This window comes from Amphiprion ocellaris, chromosome 14, assembly GCF_022539595.1.
Source record: "Amphiprion ocellaris isolate individual 3 ecotype Okinawa chromosome 14, ASM2253959v1, whole genome shotgun sequence".
Taxonomy (NCBI): Eukaryota; Metazoa; Chordata; class Actinopteri; family Pomacentridae; genus Amphiprion; species Amphiprion ocellaris.
The window spans coordinates 13,606,056-13,629,330 of record NC_072779.1 but is presented as its reverse complement, the minus strand read 5'-3'; the positions used below and the strand labels follow the sequence as shown (position 1 = coordinate 13,629,330).

The window sequence follows — 23,275 nt, the reverse complement described above, 5'->3', positions numbered from 1 at the left end:
ATTTTGGCTCATGAGCTCGCTAACTGCGTTGCAGCGACGGAAGCCCGTAGAGCCAGAATGGAGATGTTTTCTTCCCGTGACAGTCCGGCGTTTGGCAGGTGATTAGCACGGAGAAGCTCCTCCTCAGCCTGCTGCGGTAACGACAAACCTGGACAGCTGTTTAGCAATACAAGGTGGGATATTTATATTAACCCTACACGGTTTTGTATTCAGAACAGTTTTCCTTCCAGTTTTGTTCCAGGTATTGCGTAAATAACCGTCAGTTTACTTTAACCTATACGAGGTGATAATGAAGATAGCTAGTGTTTGCTAGCTAGTCACCTGACTTGTACGCGTACACGCACAAATCAGCTTTGCTCTCATCGTTCCGTGTGTAGTAATAAACATTGTGCTACCATCTGTCAGTAAAACATATCCTCAGTGATGAAAAGAGCCAGCTTACTTCGCTTTATCGTCATTTCTTGAATTACATGAAAGGCTTTGCAGCTTTAGCTGAGTTAGCTTTTGACCTTACACTGCTATACTTGACCATTCATTTGTCAGCTACTACGCTGCTAGCAGATTATGGTGCCCACATACTGTCAATATCTCTCTCCTTGTATTGTGTGAAGATTCAAACCCTGTGTAAAATGTAGGGCGATACATCTGCTGTCTTACTTTAGCCTGGTGATCATTAGTGACAGTGAGGTACGAGGCTTGTTTGCTGAGAGTATTCTGTTTAAATGACTCCTGTGTCTCCTAATCGTCCCGCAAGGGATTTAGCAGGACAAAAACTATCAAGATGGACACCTCAAAACTTCCAAAGATCCGAGATGAGGAGCGAGAGAGCCAGTTTGGATACGTCCATGGGGTCTCTGGACCAGGTCTGGGTCATTTCCGTTATCTTTAAATGGCTGGATTGCATTGTTTAGCATCTATTCTGTAAAATGTAGTTTTTTTTTATAATGTGGTATTGATATAATACAGACTGGTGACAAGTTAAAGGGAAAATCCTGAACGCTATTATGATGGGAATGTTGTTCCACATCCATATGGCACAAGGGTTGCAGAAAGGTTTGATGAGCATGAAGATGATGTGAATCATATGCAATGGCCTTTTCAGTCATGAGATCTCAACCCAGTTAAACACTTTTGGGAGATTTTGGACTGACATGTTAGGTAGCGTTCTCCTCCAACACCATCAAACGACAAATGAGGGGATATCTTTTGAAGGGATGGTGTTAAAAAAAATCTGTCAGTGTGTATTGTAGCTGTTCTGGCATCTTACTAAGACACTTAATGTTTTTTCTTTAATGTGTCACCTGTCCATGTGTGATATTGTGAAATTTCTAGAAAATCAGCTGAGAAACTGTGTATGGGTAAAATATTGCCATGAAGCAGTTCTTGCTCTTTGTATTATTGCCGATAGTGGGCCATTAAGCCCTGATATATTAAAGGAAGAGCTAAAGTGGTTTAAGCTATGTAGAAAATCTCTTAACAGACAAATTTATACCATATTTATCACAGAACTGTAAGTTGGTTAGCAATGGCAAGCTTATTTAGGTTTAAACCTGTAAATATTATTGAAGGTAATAGTTATTAACTCATATAGAAAATATAAAAATGACACCTTAAATGTTGAATATTTGAATCCAACAAATTCACATGTTCATTCATTGATTCCATCAGTATGGGGCAGTGTGTACATGAGTATATCCTCTGTGTTGTACATGATTTTAAACTACATTTCTCAGTATTGTGTTAATACAACATTTTTCAGAACTGTATTAATATTTTTCTTTCCTGTTTTCACAAATCTGTTTAATTATCAGTGGTGACAGCTACTGCGATGGCAGGAGCAGCCATGTATGAGCTGGTTCGTGTCGGTCACAGTGAGTTGGTGGGAGAAATCATCCGTTTAGAGGGAGACATGGCAACTATCCAGGTCTACGAGGAGACATGTATCCTTACTGCTGCCATTTTACCTTCTTCTGCGGTTAAACATGCCACAAAGCATGTCAACATTTACCTTAAAACTGAATTAGCATATTGTTTTACCTTCTTCTTCTACTAATAGCAAATTATGTGTCAAAGATTTCATGCTTTTTGTTTCCCCTAACTTCATGCGACAGCTGGTGTGTCTGTCGGTGACCCTGTCCTACGAACTGGGAAACCTCTCTCTGTAGAGCTGGGACCGGGTATCATGGGCTCCATCTTTGACGGTATCCAGCGTCCACTAAAAGACATCAATGACCTCACTCAAAGTATTTACATCCCGAGAGGTGTAAACATTGGTGCTCTTAACAGAGATATGAAATGGGAATTTTCCCCTGGCCAGAGCCTTCGGGTAAGAAAAATTCCTTTTCAGTTGGATGTTGCTGTCTCTCCTCTTCAACCACTCTGACTGATTTCACATGATCTCCTCTCCAGGTTGGCAGTCACATGACAGGTGGAGATATCTATGGCATGGTGTTTGAAAACTCCTTAATCAAGCACAAGCTGATGCTTCCACCTCGCAACAGAGGCACCGTCACCTACCTGGCCCCACCTGGAAACTACGACCTTTCAGTGAGTGTTGCTCCTGCAGAAAAACGCTGTTCTGCTTGATTGAAAACTGATTTTCTGATCTTTTTTGCATTCAGGATGTGGTTCTGGAGCTTGAATTTGAAGGTATAAAGGAGAAGTTCACCATGATGCAGGTGTGGCCAGTACGACAAGTCCGCCCAGTGACAGAAAAACTACCTGCTAATCATCCACTGCTGACCGGTCAAAGGGTTCTGGACGCTCTTTTCCCGTGAGTGTTAAACAGTTGGATTGTTATTGTGGAGGCAGGGAGCATTAATTTACTTGTGGTGTTTTGTATTTATGTGCAATCTTTTTCACTGATAAATGTCAGTCTTCAGTTGGTGACTGTTTATATCAAAACGTCTAAGCTACAAATGAAACTATATGACCTTTCTGCTGTGTAGATGTGTGCAGGGTGGCACCACTGCTATACCAGGAGCCTTCGGATGTGGAAAGACTGTGATCTCACAGTCACTGTCCAAGTACTCCAACAGTGATGTCATTATCTATGTCGGCTGCGGAGAGCGTGGAAATGAAATGTCTGAAGTGCTGCGTGATTTCCCTGAGGTCGGTGGAAAAACGTAAAGCTTTCACTTTGTCATGTCTATGATTTCTACTCAATATACTATACACAGTATATATATTACAGCATCATATCCACCTACTTTAAGCTTAGAAAGGAATATAATTTGAAGAGAAAAAATTCATTCAATATTTATTTGGATCAAAAACTGTTCAGTGCATTGTAAAATGTTATTGCTCCTCGTGCCAACAGCTTACTATGGAAGTCGATGGCAAAGTTGAGAGCATCATGAAGAGAACAGCACTGGTTGCTAATACATCCAACATGCCTGTGGCTGCTAGAGAGGCTTCCATTTATACAGGTATCAACTATTCACATTGGAGGACAGTCGATATGTATATTTATAGTTTTTGAAAATATTTTTTATTCAAGTGGCATTAGACGATTTCATTTTTTTTGCTTTAACTTTTTTTTTTTTTTTTTTAACCTTTTTTTAACCAGGAGAAGCCCCATGGAGATTAAGAACCTCTTTTTCAAGGGAGTAGTCCAACATAGGCAACAGCAAATACAAAACACAGTTATAAAATTACACAGTTAAAACATAATTAAAATAAGAACCAAAAAACAAACAAAAAAAAAACAAAAAAATAAAATTTACAAACAAGTCATGAAAAACAGGTGCATGTTGTGGAATCGGCTTCAAGAACTCGCAGTTTAGATTTAAAAGCACTCAATGAGATTAACTTGGCTAATTTCCAGTCTTTCTGCAACATATTCCATGCAAAAGATGCAGAGTAAACAAAAACCTTTTTACCCAGTTCAGTACAGACATATGGAACAAAAAGCAACCAATGATCTTGTGAACAGAGCGAGTGAAGATGAGAACTTTTCTGTGCAGTTAAGGAACAAATGTACGTGGGCAGTAGTCCAAGTATTGCCTTATATATGAAAATATACCAATGATGGATCCTTCTGGTGGCTAAAGCAAAACTTATCATTCTGAAGTAAATGTAGGTGTAATGGCGATAAGATAATGATACCATCTGTGTTTAGATTGGTTCCCTGTTAGCATCACTTTCACTATGCAGGTCCGTTTAACCCTGGGTCTGACATCTCCTGGAAAAATGGAGACTTGATTTATGACACAAACAAAGTGCATCTGCACAATAAAAACAAAATGAGGGCAGTGCTTTTTTTTTATCCTGGTAGCTGTTAGTGGTTCTCTCCAGGTCATATCCACAAGTGTGGAAACTCACTAGCAAAAAAACGGCCCTGTTACTGGAGAACGCAAAGAAGGTGAAGACGGAAAGTGATAGAAACTAAGTTTCAATGTCAAAAATGACATTCAGTTAGTATTATTTCCACTAGATCACTAAGTAGCATTAATACAATGAGGTGCTGCACTTTGCCTTGAATTTCTGCCTTTGAGCCTCCATTGTAAACTAAAAGAATGAATAGGTTTTTTTGTTCTCCTCCACCTTCCACCATGATGCCATCAGTGATACCATTTGGAAACACAAGATGGCAAAGTTGAAAAGTTGTCTGTTGCCACGTAAAAAATAATTTTCTGTTTCTTGTGTCTTTAAACTTAAAACACCTTAAAACCTATTATAATTGCTTCATTTTTTTCTGTTTGTGAATTTGGAGAATCCATCAAATGTAACAACTTGCCTCCTCAGGAATCACACTGTCTGAATACTTCAGAGATATGGGCTACAATGTGAGTATGATGGCCGACTCGACGTCTCGATGGGCCGAAGCTCTGAGAGAAATCTCTGGACGACTGGCTGAAATGCCTGCTGGTGAGTTTATTGGATGCATATGATTTATTAATGTGAATTTTTAAAGGGCACAGTCAGACAGTAGATGAGATGTTGTGAACCAGTTACAGTTGTTATCGTTGTTGGCTGCAGACAGCGGGTATCCTGCATACCTTGGCGCCAGGCTCGCCTCCTTCTATGAGCGCGCTGGACGTGTTAAGTGCCTGGGAAATCCAGAGAGAGAAGGCAGCGTCAGCATCGTAGGAGCGTGAGTTGACTTTCGTATAGACGGGTTTCTTTATCGACGGTATTAATATGTCTGTACTTTTTCTATGTTAGTGTTGAGAAAATTTAAGATTGACTTGCACAACTTGTTTCAAAATGCAGTTTGAAACAATGCAATTAGCAAATTGCAAAGACTGCAATTTAGGATGCAAAAAATGTGGCTGTTAAGCAACGAGACTTGTGCTTTAACTCAGTTTCTTCTTTCAAGCAGTTTGGAACTCTCAGGGGTTTTATGCTCGGCTATTCATACTAAATGGTTCAGACATATACACTGTGGTTCAACTGACAAAAGCACGATCGTATTATTTAACAGCCTCAGCTGGTACATTTTACAGTGCGTCTGACCCAGAATTTCACCTGTTCTGTCAGTGGTTTTACCCTTTGATGCACACTATGGGTCCAAAGTGACTCATATTCAATGGAAAATGGGTATCTCTTAACACATGTTGTGCATCAAAGGGTTAAACTTGATTCTAAAAAGGTTTTCACAGATCGGTTTCTCAGTATCTGTCAGTAAAATTGCAACTGCACATTTTCCCCAAATCAGTCGGCCCGAGTACCTTTGTCTCATCTCTTTACCAAGTCTCCTGCTGCTACATATTCTGTTATTGAGGGAATTACTCCAACAGGTCTTTGACTTCAAGGTCTTATTAATAGCTTTGCTTGTGAAACGTTTTGTTTGGAATAGAACAAACATGGACATGCAATATAGCTGACTTTCCCTTTAATATGCTGAATCCTCTTAGTGTGTCTCCCCCTGGTGGAGACTTCTCCGATCCCGTCACTTCAGCCACACTGGGAATTGTTCAGGTAAGCAGTTCAGCCCTCGTTTTTAACATTTGGCCTAACTCCCTTCAGCAATCAATATTTCTTCCTTTAGCTGTATTGGTATCTGGGAGTCTTCTTGGTTTTTCCTTTATAGGTGTTCTGGGGATTGGACAAGAAGCTGGCACAGAGGAAGCACTTCCCTTCTGTAAACTGGCTCATCAGCTACAGCAAATACACACGAGCTCTGGATGAATATTACGACAAACATTTCCCTGAGTTTGTTCCTCTTCGTACGAAAGCCAAAGAGATTCTGCAGGAAGAGGAGGACCTGGCTGAAATTGTGCAGCTTGTCGGCAAGGTGGGGTCATATTACAGTTATATGAAATAGCTAAATGCACACTATAACTGCAGGAATATCTGGAAAAATGACAGTTTCTCCTACAGTGGAAAGAAAGTCTTAATGTCAGGTGTGTTGGTATTATTAATAGTATTTCAATCCTCAGACCTTTTGTTGGATCAGATTCACACAAGCAGACATCACTCTTTATTATCAGTTTGTATAGATTCCAGTGGATGTGCTGTTGACATCATAAAAAAAGTTTGTTTTCTCTGATTCTTTGTTATGTAAGATGTGTTTATTTACTATAAATTTTAGCTGAAAGTCAAACAACTGAAACATCTTTCATAAAGTTAACACAAGTAACTCACGGTGCACGACTGAAACCAAAGCAGACAAACAGTACATGTAATTTCATGTTAAATTTTTTTTATAAATGTTTTTTCTAAAAGCACACATTTTCAACATTAGTTAATAGGTTGTTTTTTTGTCTCTGATTCTGTGTTTTATTAAACATGCTTCCGTTAGAGCTGTAGAATGAATCATTTAATCGATGCTGATCTTGTTCTTTTGTTTACAGGCGTCCCTCGCTGAGACTGATAAAATTACTCTGGAAGTGGCTAAGCTCATTAAGGATGACTTCCTGCAGCAGAACGGTTACACTCCCTATGACAGGTGAAAACAAATCATCAAACATGTATTTTTTTTCCCCATTTAAGGGTCTAAAACAGCTTTTTCACCTTTTGTATCATTTTGAAAATCCATGAAGAACATATTGAACTTAGAAACGCTGAATTAGTTTTGTTGTTTGTCACTTTTGTTGAAGACCAAAACATTTGAAAAAGCTGATTATGAGAAGGGATTTTCTCAAAAGAACAGCAATATTTACCTCCACGTCTTAGAAATGTGTGTATTTTAGGACATCAGGTGGTTTCTTAGGAAACAGTGGAAAAAGTATGTGAATACAAATGGACATGTCTGTAATAATTTTTCCCTCACAGGATTATACTAAACTTTTTAAAATACTTGTTTCATTTACTTATATATGTGTATATATATATATATATATATATATATATATATATATATATATATATTTAATACTTGTTTTCTACAGCTGTTCGTTGTTTGTTATATTGTGACAATAAATGCTGTTAAATTCTTGATCATAACCTGTGAACTTCACACATTCTTCTGTCCCCGTCCACAGGTTCTGCCCCTTCTACAAAACGGTCGGCATCCTCTCAAACATGATCGCGTTCTACGACATGGCCCGACACGCTGTGGAGTCCACAGCTCAGAGCGACAACAAAATCACCTGGGCCATGATCAGGGAGCACATGGGAGAGATTCTCTACAAAATCAGCTCCATGAAGTTCAAAGTACATGATTGTTCATCATTTTGGGGGAGATTAACTTTTTGTCATATTATTCACCATTCAAGATCAATAACGTCTTCTCTTTGTGTTCAATTAATTCCTCAGGACCCTGTAAAGGATGGCGAAGCTAAGATCAAAGCAGACTTCGCCCAGCTGCTGGAGGACATGCAGAATTCCTTCCGGACCTTGGAGGAATAAGTTTCCTACCTCTCAGCTCTTCCCACATATCCACACCCCAGTGCAGTGCGACATAGTGCAGATAAATTGGCCCGTGTTCTGAGTGTCCACCTCAGTTATGTGAACTCCTGTATTCCTTGTTGTTTACGTCCCCCTAAACATTCCATGACCTGCACATACTTACATTTCATTTGATTTTTGGCTACTTTAATCATCAAAAACACTATACTGGAAGACACCTGAGAATATGATCTGCCCTGCAGATACAGCATCCCCTCGTCTCGGCCCATTACATGGCACTTATCGATCACTGCGCCATCATGTTGTGGTTTAAATCAGTGGGCCCCAATCAGGCGCTGCACTTGCACTCAACTATTAGCTGCAACAAAGAGTGGACATGTCTGTTTCTTTTCCCCTAGATGTGACAGTTATCAATGCACATGCTAAATCAAATGGGAACATGTTGGTGGATAAAGGGACAGAGGCACTGTGTTCTATCAGGGGTTTACAGAATTCTTCCACCTTTTACCTCTTAAGTGTGATCGTGATATCGTGGAATATATACTTGATATTATGTATAAAAATGTGAATGAATGGATCTGTTAGTTTGTGTTGTAACAGATGTCTCACTATTATATTCATGGTACGTTATTGTCTCCTGAAATAAATGTAAAAAAAATGACTAAAGTTGATTGTGTCAGTTATATATTTTTTTTTTATAAGACTGGAATTATTATGTCTTTAGTACATTCTAAGCGACTTGCAATGTCTTTCAAAATGTGGATATTTCAGGTCAGAATTAAACTGACCTTTGATGAACTTCTTGAACACAGAGTCAGTGAAGGTCTCTCAACTCTAGGTGGCGCACACACACAGACTGAATGCTGCAGGGTGACTTAGTGAAAGGTTCTTTACTAACCTCTTGAAATCTAAATCATGCCATAAAATTTTGTAGTTTTAGATAGAAAAATGCGTTTTACATTCACCAAACTGCATATGATATAGTATGTTGTGCATCTGCTGGTTTCAACATTTGTTAGAAGCTAACTGTTTGTGCAAAACACCCAGATTACCTGCACAGTTAGAAAACATCAAATCTTCGAAACACAATGTGCATCATTTTAAACTCGATTCTCTAAAAAAAACAGCTTGTTATTCTGGTATTTGTAAAAAAAAATTAATCCACAAGCCCGCATCCAGCCTGTTAGACTGATTTAAGTAATTAATCATTTCTAATTATTAATCATTACATTCAGAATCTGACCATTAAAAATGTGTTTTTCTTCACAATTAGAAGATGTGCCTGATTTTGAATAACTGAAGCCTCTGAAAACATGTTTTAGAATTTCAAACCATTTCAGAAAACAATACATATCACTTTAAATATTATTTATTAAAAATGTAACTCCAAGACTGGATGTAGTTTGACCAGATGTGATTGACAGTGGCCTCTACACATAAGCAAATAATTCCTCAACGGTTGCAAATTTTTGACTGAAAGTGTGATCTGCTTTTCCAAAACAAATTACACCCATTTGTATTTTGCGAGAAGCACAAAACAAAACAAAAAAAAATGTGTGTGTATATACAATACTGTACAAAAACACTTTCATCCTCATGCAATGCATCCAGATCAGTGTCGTATTGTTCTGAAATTCCTTCTGCTATGAGCCAGTCAGGTCTTTCTTTCTCTTGAGTCCTAAAGGAATAAAACCAGCCATCCATTCAGAATTCCAGTTAGGAAAAACGGAATAAAATGCTTGGAAGATGGGGGTGCTATTCCAAATATTGTGGGGTTGGAACGGATCAGCTTACACTGTGGAAAAGGACACGACTTGTGGGGCACAAAGGGGACATATTGTTTAAATTACAGCTGAAGAGCTAATTAGCTTGGCAGGAGTAACAACAGATACAAGAAAAGTGCAATCTGAAAAAATTTAACAAGTAAGCATAATTTTTGGTTGAGGAAGATCAATATAATACAGTTTGTTTTTCAAATTATGCACTTTTAAGTCAAAGCTACAGATCAGTTTTTAGGTTCAGTTGCTTTAGCTTGCAATGGTACATTTAGTGATTTTATAGTTCTACCATTTTATCAGTCCAACGCCATGTTAGACTTAGATAACTTAATTAATCCCCGGAGGGAAATTATGTTGTTATAGTAGCATGGACATTCAACAAAGAGGTAAACAATAAGACAACACAGACCATTAGGGTATAAAGAGAAGGTAAAATAAAATAACATAGGATAAAAATATAGACAATGTAATATAGAAAAAATCCGAATATACAAGAGTGATACAGGAATGTGCTTGGATGTGCACATGACATAAATAGCTGCAGATGAGTTTACAGATATAATGAATGACGTTTAGAATGTAAAGCATGTAAAGTGGTTTTATCAGCAGGCAAAGTCCTTCTGTGATCTGCCAGATGCAGACGCATTGAAAAGTCTTGACAATGTTTTACCTTTGCTTTGTTTATTCTGGTCATTTCCTTCAGACATCTATTTCTACCATTGTGTCTTCTCTTTCTCTAGTTTGTTCTTTGTCCTCTCTGTTTTCTCTCTCTTTGTCTCTGCATGTAGTTCTGGCTCTGGAGCTTCACAGAACTGATCTGCAGCTACTGATCCCACTGCTCTTATTGTTCTCTTGTCTGTTTGTCTCTGCTTTCCTTTTCTCTCTCTCTTCTTTACCTTCATCCAAACCAGTCAAGGCAGATGGCAGCTCTCCGTCAGCCTGGTTCTGCTGGAGGTTTCTTCCTGGTAAAAGTGAGTCATTCCTCTGTAATGTTGCTATTATGCTGCTCATAGATAATTAGGGGTTTGTTTGTGTTTTTATTATGATTATTATTATCATTATTGTGTACCATTTTAACTTCTGGTCTCCATAATAAATAATACTGCTGGGTCTTAACCATACTATTTCATTTAGTCTCAGAAAATTGTATTTTAAATAATGTTGTAAGGTTTTAACCAGAATATTTAAATTATGCAGGAAAATTCACATATTAAATCACACTGTAGGGTCTTAACCTTGATGTATACAAAATGCCAGAGGCTGCTGTTATAAATAAGCTGTATCAATAATGACTTAACTAAAAATAAATGGCTAAAATAGCAACATTAAAACTAAAATAATAGAATATCCAAACAAATTGGCACACTGATACAAACAGTGCATTTCATAGTAGTTGCCCTGTTAAAAAAGACTAATAAAAATAATTATATATGGTTAATAAATCAGTGTGCGTGTGCAGCCAGAGTCGTAAGGAGCTATCTTTAGCAAATAGAAGAACAAGGAGTCCTGCAACAGATGGTGAGGCCCCCACAGAGCTCTGATCTCTGGATTAAATGAAGAGACAGAACACCCTGACAGAGTTTAAACCCACAGAAGAACTGTGGCAAGTTCTCCAACACATGCTAGGAACGACTTACCTGCAAAGTATCTGCAAAAACTGTGCATCTAGTGTACAGAGGACACTTTATTTTATTTTATTTATTTTTACTGTTTTCTGAACTTTTTCAGTTGACAAATAAAACTTATTCATGGCTTTGTTTTTAAATGCATGCTCACTGTAGCCTTTGGTGCCTCAAACTGAATCCCAGACAGTAGTGTACATGAACTGGACAGTTTTATCATCGATTTTCCCGGTTTACTACTCGTCATGCTCAGTTTCCTGCATGTGCAGCATCTTAGCAGTTTGCTGATGCATAATCTTCAGCATCTACTGTCTGTTCAGTGTGATGCGTCGCATTAAAATCCGTCAAAATAGATTAGAGCCTCTATCTCAGGTTCCGGGCTCCATTAAGACTAATGGAAGCAGAGCCCACAGGAGCAAGAGCAGCATCTTTTCTCTGCATTGATTCAGTGCATCCAGACATTAAGAACATACCAGACCATAGCTTGAGATGCTCCTGTCTTTCTCTTATTGTTCAATTTGTAATGACTGACAGGCAGAGAGAGTGTGTGAAGAAGGCATTAACAGAGCTATATATGAGTGACAGTAAAAGCAGAGGAGAGCAGGTTCCATCACTTTGAGCTAGTGTGTAATGTCTGTTTCTGTCTTCACATGCGGAATAATGGTGCCTTTGTATCATTTGATCTTTTGCATGGCCTGCTGAAATGAACCATATTCATACTAAGCATCTATTATAAAGATAATGGGATGGCAAAGTACTTTTCAATACTTAAACTGGAGTCAGTAAAGGTTAAAAAAAAAAAATGCTGCATCATTTGTGCTCTCTAAGAATGACTCTTGAAATTTAGGTTTTGTCCTACCTTCTGCCATCAAGGTGCCAGTGTTTCTAGTTTCCCTGAGCTGTCACTTTTAATGCCTGTTTTTAAAAAGCTGCCTTTAACCACAATGTGGCTCCCATCAGCTCTGCAATCTGCTGCGTCAGATTTTTTCAAAATGTTTTTTACTGACTCAGTGAGGAAATGGAGGCTGGTTTCAGGTTTTGGCAGTGAAGCTCCTCTGCTGAAGTGTTCATGAGCAAGAACACATGTTGCTGGTTTGAATTTGACCCCCTGCAGTGTTTTTTTTTTGGGGGGGGGGGGGGGGGGGGGTAAGAAAACTTCCCTGCAGGGGTCACTTCCCACATTGTCACTGCTGCTATCCAGTGTTGCCACAAAGAGGCACAGAATGCACAGAAAGCCAGGCTCGTATTGACATCAACACACTGGTTCTGTCTGTGATCACACTCACACACACTCACACACACACTTCCAGAGTTTTCTGTGTGTGAGTGGTAAGGTCAGGTTGCTTGTGGGAGGAAATATGATCTCAGAGGGTGGGGCTGCCCCGAGGATCATCGCTCACTTTCTCATCTTTGAGTGCTTGTCATGTTTCTCATGTGCACCCTCGTCCAGCTCAGTGTGGATTATCAGGTGGCTGTCGCAGCTTTTGAACACCTCAACGCAGCCGCCCTCAGCTGTGGAACGAGCTATGAGAGACTCTCTGGCTCCCTCAAACCAGCTGAGGTAGCGCCTAAATTTAACAGCCATGCCAGTATTCAAATCTGAAATGGCAAGTGATAGAAGTTGCAAAGACAGAAGCAGGCGAAGTATCCCAGAGGAAGACTTGTGAACTATTTAATGATATGTGAGAAAGATAGGCTTTGGGTAAAGTGAGCCAGTGGATGCAACACAATATCAAACCACTTGTCAGGAGGAATTCAAGTTGCCTTCTGTTGGGACACTTCCACCATGGGAATCCAAGAAATGAAAAGCATCCCACTGCACTGATACGGTGTCGCCGCAGCACCACCACAGCAGAAACATGCCAATTTCCTTTTTCAACACAAATGACTGATGAGAAAGTAGGCTGCTCTTTCCTTTTTTTCCTCTCAGTCACTCACAGGAGGAGCTTGGTGACAAGGGGTCATCTTCCTTCATCATTTTTCTCCTCAACGTTTGCTGAAGACGCATAACTTTCGTCTGGAAACCTGACGTATATTGATAGTTTTGTGTTTTTGTCTCGAAGACATAAGGTAAGTCAGCAGACAAAAGATTTATCTTTGCTTTGTGAATGTGCGTCTTTGCCAATTAATACCTAGAAAAAATATTTTTAAAGAGGGCAGTCCATTTCAGATGCATACCAAAACTGTTAAATTAGAAAACTGATAGAACAAACAGACAATCACTAACTTCAATGTGTATTTTTTTCCTTTTGTTTTGTATTTTCTTCTGTTGCATCCTGTGTAGATTTGAGTCAGGCTCTGTATGACAAGGCTTTCACCCCAAGTTACAAATAACACTAAAATAATAACTCACAGCGACAATAACTCAAGTGCATCTCAGAGTTTAGGTCTTAGGTTTGCTGGCCCAGATAGTTTGTCCCAGCGGACACAGTGGCCTTGTTTCAACAAATTGCATTCGAAACTCTTGGGGATGTAACAAGATAGAAGAATATCCTCTGATTACTGAAATGATTAATTTTCTTAACAAGCTTCTTTAGAGGTTGAGTTCAGTACGAGTTGTGGTATAACCATGTATTGTTACACTGTGGTATTATGACTCTTTTGTACCTCATTATATGCAGTCATAGTATTAATAGCATCATGTTTCTCTACTATTTTTATGCCTTGTTTGTCTTGGACACACTGTTGCTGTCATTCATGTGTATTTGTGCCCTGTTGAGTAAGTGTCCTTTAATCATGATCATTGTTCATATGGGCTCTTTTGTAAACTAGCATTAGAATTATAAATTTGTCAGCATTACCTCAGTTTCTTAGACATGGAGAAACATTGAGAGAAGGGTTCAGTGGGTTCAGGTCCATATATGTTTGTGTGTGTGCATTCAGATCCTTTACAGTATTAATACCATACTGTGAAAATACTCTACAGTTATGCATTCAGATCTCACTCAAGGAGTTTAATCAGCAAAATTTGCTTAAAGTAGCAAAAGTAAATGTAGTCAAAGTGCAGAAAAATGTTCCTTGTCAGTGTTTTACTGTTATATGTGACATTTGAGCTTGATAATACTGCTAGATGAATGTGTATGTTGCACTTTAGAGGTGTAGATGTTCAAGATTGAGCTTATTTTAACAACTTTTTGAGAACCATGTTTCTCTAAATATTCAGCTTTCGTGAGCTCAGAGCTCAGTCGTGTTGTCAGCTTTGTAACAATGCATTTTATGTCCAATCCAAAAGGTTTTCCTTTGAATAGTTTATATATTTTCTAAAGAGGAGGGACATGGCTTTTACTGTACAGGAGAGGTATGAAAAATTGCAATCTGAAAAGTAACTAGTACCTAAGCTGCCAGACAAAAGTAGTGGAGTAAAAAGTAAAATATTTACATCTGAGATGTAGTAGAGTACAGCTACTAAACTCAGTACAGTTACCTTAAATTTTTACAGAGCAGTAAGTATAGTTCTGAGTAAATGTATTTAGCTTTTTGTTCAGACTGTTTTTAATGGTTGTAGTGACTAATGAAACTATTTAACAACCTTTGTGCTGCGACTGTGGAGTTCATGGTTTAAGTTTCTGAATGTCGGCCTTTTGTGTTGAACTGGCAGCTTGTAAACTTCAGTCATCTTTAGGAAGCCATTATGAAATGGGAGAAGTTAAAGCCTCCAGAGCCAGATGATCCTATGTGTTGCTGTGAATGTGATATCTACCAGTACGGATGTTGCTGTGACTGTGAAGATCTGGATGAAGCCTTTAGCAGGTATGAAGGGTGTGAAGAAAAGGGTCAGCACTGACAAGCACTGGAATGTAATCAAGAACTGTTACTGGAGAGTAGAAGAAGCCCAGTGTTACTTACATAACCACATAGAAGTAGCACTTTTTCAATGAAAAGGCTGCTTTAAGTGTCTTTGATGGGTATGGACACCCAAACAAGCTCCAAAGCTGGACTGCAAAACCAGAAATACAGGAAATATAATAAAAATAATAGCTTGAGAGTTTTGTAAATTAGGTTATTTGCTTTCTGGCCAGCTTAAGATAAGATTAATACCACTCTCATGAAGCTGTAGCCGGCAGCTGGTTATTATAAAGTCTGGAAATAGTCCTGATCGCCTGTCAGTGTCTCTCTGCCAAGAAACAGTCCAGAAAATTTGTCATTTTTACCTTTTGTTTTTATATAATGTGTGAATCAGTGAGCCATAGATGTGCTCATAGGCTCTCCTGGCTTTTGCTTCTGATAAAAATGATGGGCATGAGAATTGTCAGAAAGAAAAGCAAATCTTCCAAAATGTCAAATTACTCTTTGATGTGACAGCTGAGTTAACACATGCAGTACGGTCAAGTAATCTTGACATCTTGTCTTGTAAATGGGCCCAGACTTAAAATCTATTTTATTGGAGTTTTTGTTGTTGTTGCATGTTATATATTACTTAAAATGCATGTTTTATCAAGTTATCACAAAGAAATGACTAATTACTTCATACACAATGAGAGTAAGACAAAGGGGAAACCCAAACAGCTCATTTTTTTTGTTATTATGAGACCAAAAAATCCCATTTTTCCCTCCAAAAGTGAGAAAGACAACCTTGTTAGTCCCCTTTGAATGAATCCCCTATGAATCTGCTAATTTGAAATTTTATCTTGTGACATTTTAGTCTCATTTACAACCACACGTCTTTGTAATTCTGACTCGATGTACACAGGTGGCTCAAAGGCAAACCCCCTAAAAGTGGATGCCAGTCTCCAGTTTTCGGGGCCTTGATGCAGAACCTGGAGATCTCCCTGATCCCGGCCCTGCTGCTGCTGCCTCTCCTGCTGAGGGTTGCAGCGCTGCACTACCTGCTGGGTATCATCATCCTCACAGCTCTGCCCGGCCTGGTGCTGTGGTATTACTACGCCACGCACCGAAAGAAGAGACGCACCCTCTTCTTCCTCACTCTCGCCCTCTACTCTCTGGCCCACATGTATTACCTCTTCATCACAGAGATTTTACCTCGAGGGGACGTCAGCCAGCTGCAGCTGTTTAGTGTGACTGCCGGCATGATTCTCACCATACTGTCTCTGATTCACACCAAGAGAGGACCAGGCTTTGTGAGTGCTTCCCTACAAGAAGCACACAGCCGCAGTCAGGAGACAGAAAAAAAGGACTCTGAACACCTTAATGGATCTGTCCAATCAGCAGCCTCCTCTTCAGAATCAAAACCGCAGACCCTGACAGCTAAATGGAGCAGGTGTCCTGTGTGCAAAATAATGCGACCCCCACGGGCCGGACACTGTCGAACCTGTGGATCGTGTGTGCAGCGTTTGGACCATCACTGTATCTGGTGGGTCTGATTTAACACGCTTGTTTATATGTTGCTTTGGTGAGCTATTCTTGACTGTATTGTACATTCACATTAAATCATTAGAATGACTGATGATCATAATATTGCCCTTAAATACATACTAACAATCAGTTCTTCAGAAAAAAATCCACCTATTAGTTGTTTTCAGTCACACTAAAGGGACTAGAAAAGGTTTCATTTTACCATTAGATTAACATTCAGTCATTTCTTTGTAGCGTACACACATGTAATATCTGCTGATATCTAGGTTTGACATTCGCTAAAAGGACATCTATACATCATACTAGTCAACAAGCAGCAGTCTCTTCCATCCAGCTAAAGTATCCGTTCATTCAATCATAAGAAATCTTTTTTTTTTTAAACACTCCTTACCCATATTGGCATCTAGCAATGCAAATATGCTTAGATAGGTTTTCTTGTTGGTTTTGTTCTGGAGATACCTGCTGCTGATGGGATTTCTGCTGATTTTCAACAATGGAGCTCAGTAGAATTTATTAAGTGATGCTCACGGCGCTGTAGATTGACATTTAAAAATCTCCAAAGAACAGCGTCCCAATGAGGCTTGAAACCACATATACAAGAGTCCTGGTCTGGGGGCAAGAGGACAAGGTCATTGCTGTATACGGCACACAAGCTATCTCTGTGTGTGGACTCAGTGTTCTGACAGGCTGGAGTCTGCGCAATCCACAGAAACACAAGAATTCACCATGATGAAAAACTGGAAGATCCAGGGTAGCTAGCAAAAAAGACTGGTTAACTAAATCTAAATAAAGAAATCTACTATTGCACAGTACACTGAGGCAGAGATGACTGTGGGAAAGCACTGCTACAAAAGGCTACTTTTTTTCTCTGACTTACTGCCCTTATGTCTCCTAAAACATGTAAAATCATGCATGAGCTTTTCAAACATATTCAATAAATATAAAGCAAAAATAATCAAATCTGCACATTTCTTTCTAAATAGTGGTTTTCATAGTAGTTTGCATGAAAACTTGCAAATGCACTAGCACAGAATATATTAACCAAGATCTGCACCTGCCTAGGCATACAAAAGCCAAGGAGTCTGCTCTAAAACTATTTTCACTCAGCTATTGACATCTGATACGCATGATTTTAAAATAATATAACAGGAGTTAAACAAAGGTCTTTCAAATGTAAACTGAAACTTCTTTTAAATGCTGGCTGTTGCGTCGTCTTACACACAGCAGTGTGGATGTAAACTATGATACAGCCTGCTGCTCTTTAACCTGCCCTGACCGCTGCATTGTGTTGTTGAGGTGTTGTAGGATTAACAGCTGTGTGGGACAGGCCAACCATCGCAGCTTTCTGCTGACCCTCTGTGTATTCCTGTTGACCTCTGTGTATGGGATCAGTCTGGTGCTCTGCAGCCTCTGTCCTCGACAGTATCTGATGACGGCTCTCCTCTACTGCCCCGGAGTCTACAGTCAGTCCAGGTACAGCTCTCTTTGTATCTACTGTCTGCAGGAGACTATAAAAAATGAATGGAAGAGCAGATTAGAAGTCAGTATTGTAAAAGTTCTTAAAGTTTATATTAAAGAAACTAAATATAAATGTGCCAAGTTGCTGTTAGTCCTTATGTACACTACCATTCAAAAGGTTGGGGTCACTTCAAAATGTCCGTATTTTGGAAAGAAAAGCTTTTTTTTTTCAATGACAATCACGTTAAATTTATCAGAAATACAGTCTAGACGTTGTTAATGTGGTAAATGACTATTCTAGCTGGACACAGCTGATTTTTAATGGAATATCTCCATAGGGGTACAGAGGAACATTTCCAGCAACCATCACTCCTGTGTTCTAATGCTACATTGTGTTAGCTGATGGTGTTGAAAGGCTAATTGATGGTTAGAAAACCACTGTGCAATTATGTTAGCACATGAATAAAAGTGTGAGTTTTCATGGAAAACATGAAATTGCCTGGATGACCCCAGACTTTTGAACTGTAGTGTAAAATTAATGAATATTTTCGAATGAATATTAGTAAAAGTCATCAATAGCATTTGCAAGAAAAAAGAAAAGAAAATAGAATTTTGTTCTTAGATTATTATTTTGTTGTTCATAGACGTTCCTGGAAACTGTCAACATTTTATGTTATTATGATTTAAAAGTTAAATGAGCATTTGAAACAGTTGACAGATAGTAAAAACACGCCTTTCAGCTTACATGGTGTTGCTAAAGTTAATTCATGTATTAACTATTTCTAATATTAGGAAAGGAAGGAGAAGTCATTTTATTTCTTTAGTTTTTAATTTGCTTTGGACTGTGTCATAATAACTGTAAAATAAGATGAGTTAACTGACCAGTACTGGAAAATAAAATGTTAAATGCAGTATTATATGTTTTTGTTCTCTCCCTCTTCACAGCACAGCCCTTTGCTTCACCTGTGCTTGGTACAGCAGCATCATCACAGGTGGACTGCTTTACCTGTTGGTGACACAAGTCCTGAATATCAGCTTCAATGTGACGGAGCGAGAGGCTCAGCTGGCTCTGAGGAACAAAACGGGCCAGAGCCGCCTGTGGGGACTGGTCGTGGACACGAGAGAGTTTTCACGTGGCTTCTATCAGAACTGGGTTGAGTTCCTCACCATGACAGATGCCTCAATTTCTCTTCGCTCCAGCCTCACTGACTTGGTCTAGTTTCACTTTATGCTTCACTGATTCCTCGAACATGAAAACTACAACCTTTTTAATGCAGCATGTGTAAACAAACAAACAAAAAAAAACTTCTCTTTGAGCTATATCAACTGAAGACTTCCTTATGTTTATTGCATTCCATCATCTTAATAAAATATGATTTAATACAGTTGCAGGACTATGTAAAGGTGCTAATCTTGACTGTTTAGCAAAGTACACACTGATACATGTTTTGGGTTTGAATTAAAGTTTGAGGATTTAAGCTGGAGGCATAAAGCTGCACGCACTGCCATGTTACTGTACTCAGTTTCTATACCTGCAAAAAGTCCTTCATGCTGTCTGTAATGTTTTGACTGCATGTTTGCAGAAAAATGAAATAAAAATATGAATAAAGTATGAAAAGAAATGAGGAGTGATTGTGGCAAAGGAAGACTATCAGCCAACTTGGACTGTGTGAGCCAGTAATGGTCATTAAACATCCAAAAACAAAGTTGCTTAATGGATCAAAAAATAGAGATGTCTTGATTATCAGTAGGTAAAATGCAAGGATCAGCCTTATGGTTGAGCCATAAGAAAGGATAGAAACAGAAAATCCTCCATACAGTGGTCACTTTCATCTCGTCGGGCTCAGCTGTGCCTCCTCAGCCCTCCAGCTATGTGTGACATGTGACATTTAGCACTTTAACATGTTAAAATATGTTGTATGTCATGGTTAGCTCAGATATTCTGAGCTCCTCAGGTTTGGAGAACATCACGCTAGTTGGATGACACATCTTACCCTTCAGTTGTCTTTACTGGACTGTTGCAATCTCTCTTTTTTCCTGTTTTCACTCCATATTCTTCTCTGCAGTGCTCTGCGTTATTGATTTTTCAGTCTAATGATGTTTATTCATTGCTTTCTCAGTGCCTGTGGTTTTCCTTTTTACACCGTTCAGACCTACAAATTTAAACACATGCAAGGATTGTTTCTGTAAATAATCAGCTACAGAAATGATTTATTTAAATCCTGCCCACTGCAGTGTACTTTAATGATAAAATCTTCATTTCCCCTCCTACAGCATAATGCTAATGGAAGATTGAACAATGTGTGCACTCTCCTGTAATGTCTAGACTCCAGTTTCACTCCACACTTCCCACTATTTACCATTATCAGTTCTCATAATGCACATCTTGGGTGGAGCAAATTGATCCAGCTGTTTAAATCAATACATTTTCTTCCATTTAAAACACTCAGCCAAAAGGTTAATTTGGCATCAAACTTGGTTGCCAGCAGATTCAGAGTCAGTATGAATAGACTTTCCTCTGGTGCCACCAACTGGCTGCTCTATGGATTTATTTCCCCACAGTGATGGACCAGTCGCTCCTCACACTTTATCAAGCTTTCTGCTGTCTCAATGACATTAACCGCTGGGTGGCTCAAAAGCTTCTTCTACTGAACAAATCAAAATATGAAGTACTCTTTAACCCTCCAAACATACACAGCAGTCTCACCGCCAACAACTTTGGTCCATTATCCACCAATGTAGAGCTCATTGTCAGAAACCTAGGCCTGTTATTTGACCCAAACCTCAGTTTCGCTCCCCAGAACAATCTCCAAGATAAAGCCGATGCTCTCACACTCACACCTGGAAACACTTGTACATACACTCATCTTTTCCTGTCTTGATTATTCTAACTTCTTCCTTTCTGACATTCCTGTAAAGCTCCTCTGTCACCTCCAACTTGTCCAAAACACAGCAGCGCGGCTTCTTACCAGTTTTAACAGACAACATCACACCTATCCTGGTTTCCATCCACTGGCTCCCTGTTCATTTTAGAATCTATTTTAAGATTTTGCTGGTCACTTTTAAAGCTTGCCAGGGTCTCGCACCAAAGCTACATTTGCGATCTGTTGACCCCTTATGAGCCTGCTCGCAGCTTTAGACCCTCTGGTGGATCCCTTCTGGACGTTCCAAAGTTGAGGCTTACATCTAAGGGTGACAGAGCTTTCTCCATCAGGACCCCTTCGACTTTGGGATGACCTGCCTGAGGAGATAAAGCATGCAGAGTCAGTAACTTCTTTTAAATCACTTCTGAAAACCCAATTTTATGTAAAGTTTTTTTTTAGCTTTAATTAGTTTTAGTGTTTTATTCTGTATTATGTCCTCTTTATTTTATATGTCCTCCCTTGTTTTATTTTAATTTTAACCTCCTAGTTCTTTGGTCTAATCTCATCTCGAATTATTTAATTCTCTAAATTTTTTTTTTAATTTCTAGCTTTTAACCTTCAATCTTATTCTTTAATTTCTAAGCTGGCTAGTTCCTTTGTTTGATATGCATGCTAATCTCGCTAATTATTCATTTAACTTATCATCATTGTTGCTATTTATTTTAATTGATTGTGCTGCCTTGCCTCCTTATGCCTTACTTGATTGTCTGTTTTTGCATGTTTTGACTGTCAAAGCACCTTGTCAATGCTGTTCTTAAGGGTGCTATATAAATAAAGTCATTATTATTATTAATAGCGTCACTGTAATTTTTTAGACAATCATGCTACCAAAAACAGGCAAGACTACTGACTGGTGCCACCTTGAGGCAAAAGTCATTTAATAGCGTGACTGGTAAAGGGTATAAAAGTCAGATACAGTCTGTTGTTGATTCCATCTGTCACTGTAATGTTGTTGGGTGTGATGGGTGTCCGTCTCCTGAATATGAATAATCAGTTGTCATGGTTTGTAGGCCTTTGAGAAGGGGCATCTGCTTATTATTACAATACTGTATAACTGACACACATAATCCTTGGGGAAAATATTTTGCTCCTAATGAACTGAGCTCCTGTATCTGAGGATTTTTTTTAGCAGTTCAGGGAAACAATGTGCAGATAAAAATATTGTTTATCATTTTAGATTTTTTCTTCTGCCATCATTGGCTGTGCAGTATACACTATGTTCACACAAAAAAAGAATTTTGAGGGTGGTAACTAGAACCCATCCAAAGCATTTTATTTTCTCTGAAGCATATCAGTCAGTAAGTAAAATATATAATAATGGGTAAATTTCACCTGCTTGTTAACAGTAACATCTGCCACTTAAAAAAACATACACCGTAAAATGTACCTAATATGGTCCGTGAACGGATCTGGTAATTGGATTTTCCGTTCTGAAACGAGTATTGAAAAACAAAAAACGAGTGGTTATTTGATTTTCGTTTTAAAATACAAAAATTAAAATTGAAATACAAGGCGTTTTTCCTTTTCATGATCAAAAGGGGATATACGAAATTTTAAAAATGCTTTGATTTTCATTTTATATTTTGAATAACAAGAAAGTAAAATCAGTAAGAGACAGAAACGAAAAATGGTCCGTTTATTCACTTTCTGAAACCGGAAGTGGTCATCAGCAAGTGTGGAGCCAAACGACAACAAGATTCTCAGAGGGCGGAGCCAGAGAGCAGCGATTGGTCAGACCATAAATAATATAGAAGACAGCGCGCTAGCGTAGCTAGTCTATGTATATTTATGGTCTGCACGTCTGGTTGCATCTCTGGCTGCTGGTGACCTTGTTTTCGGAGTAAAACACGGTAAGAGGATAAATACTTCTAACCTGTAGCGTTATTTTGTTGTACGTTAAGTCAGCGACTTGTGAAGAGTTGTGTTTTGTCCTGTTTGAGCAGTTGGTCCGGACGCGTTAGCTAGCTAAGCGGCTAAGTTAGCTAGCGGGCTAATTAACGCAGGTGGCTAACTTACCACTGAACACCTGTGTTAGTTGCTGCAGCAGCAGTCCGTCATTATTAGACTGACCTTCTCAACCTGTATTTCTCTGCTGTGTATTTTAGCTTTTAAAAAAGTTATTTTACTTTAAGGTTAACTGAAACCCGTTGAGCTGCACTGAAGTTTAACATTCAGCTGGTTTCAATTAAACCAAGTTTAACTTAACATTGCGCAACATTACCTCTCTGAATCTCCATAATTTCATTAAATTCCTTCTCTCTTCCACTGCTCAAGTTCAATCCAGTATATAAAATGACATTAATAGTGAATAAACTAATAACCAGTCATTGTATTTATTTATTATTGCATGTATTTGTAGTAAAACATGAGGTGAAACATCCTACTT

The 23,275-nt window shown here is 38.7% G+C and overlaps 2 protein-coding genes and 1 long non-coding RNA gene across 6 annotated transcripts in view; all 3 read left to right on the top strand.

The window, feature by feature from the left end:
* LOC129350512 (uncharacterized) overlaps nucleotides 1-23,275 on the top strand; it is a 78,641-nt gene that overhangs the window by 50,369 nt on the left and 4,997 nt on the right. The gene's annotated exons all lie outside the window — the stretch shown is intronic.
* LOC111587180 (V-type proton ATPase catalytic subunit A-like) lies at nucleotides 21-8,460 on the top strand. Its single transcript, XM_023297032.3, has 15 exons — nucleotides 21-173; nucleotides 755-863; nucleotides 1,812-1,940; nucleotides 2,112-2,326; nucleotides 2,410-2,547; nucleotides 2,622-2,773; nucleotides 2,949-3,111; nucleotides 3,320-3,428; nucleotides 4,747-4,869; nucleotides 4,981-5,095; nucleotides 5,859-5,922; nucleotides 6,035-6,238; nucleotides 6,798-6,892; nucleotides 7,428-7,599; nucleotides 7,702-8,460. Exons 2-15 carry the CDS (start codon nucleotides 782-784, stop codon nucleotides 7,792-7,794), a joined length of 1,854 nt encoding a protein of 617 aa, XP_023152800.1. The 5' UTR covers nucleotides 21-173; nucleotides 755-781; the 3' UTR covers nucleotides 7,795-8,460.
* LOC111587195 (palmitoyltransferase ZDHHC23-A-like) lies at nucleotides 12,403-21,622 on the top strand. Of its 4 annotated transcripts, none has more exons than XM_055017225.1 (5): nucleotides 12,403-13,264; nucleotides 14,793-14,944; nucleotides 15,885-16,505; nucleotides 17,900-17,980; nucleotides 18,911-21,622. In XM_055017225.1, the coding sequence occupies exons 2-5, from the start codon at nucleotides 14,826-14,828 to the stop codon at nucleotides 19,182-19,184; spliced, it is 1,095 nt and encodes a 364-aa protein (XP_054873200.1). In that variant the 5' UTR covers nucleotides 12,403-13,264; nucleotides 14,793-14,825; the 3' UTR covers nucleotides 19,185-21,622. The 4 variants fall into 4 exon arrangements, with proteins under 4 accessions (XP_054873200.1, XP_035798237.1, XP_023152825.1 ...); XM_035942344.2 differs by having other exon boundaries at nucleotides 12,411-13,264; nucleotides 14,817-14,944; nucleotides 17,813-17,980; nucleotides 18,911-19,905; XM_023297057.3 differs by having other exon boundaries at nucleotides 12,412-13,264; nucleotides 17,813-17,980; nucleotides 18,911-19,901.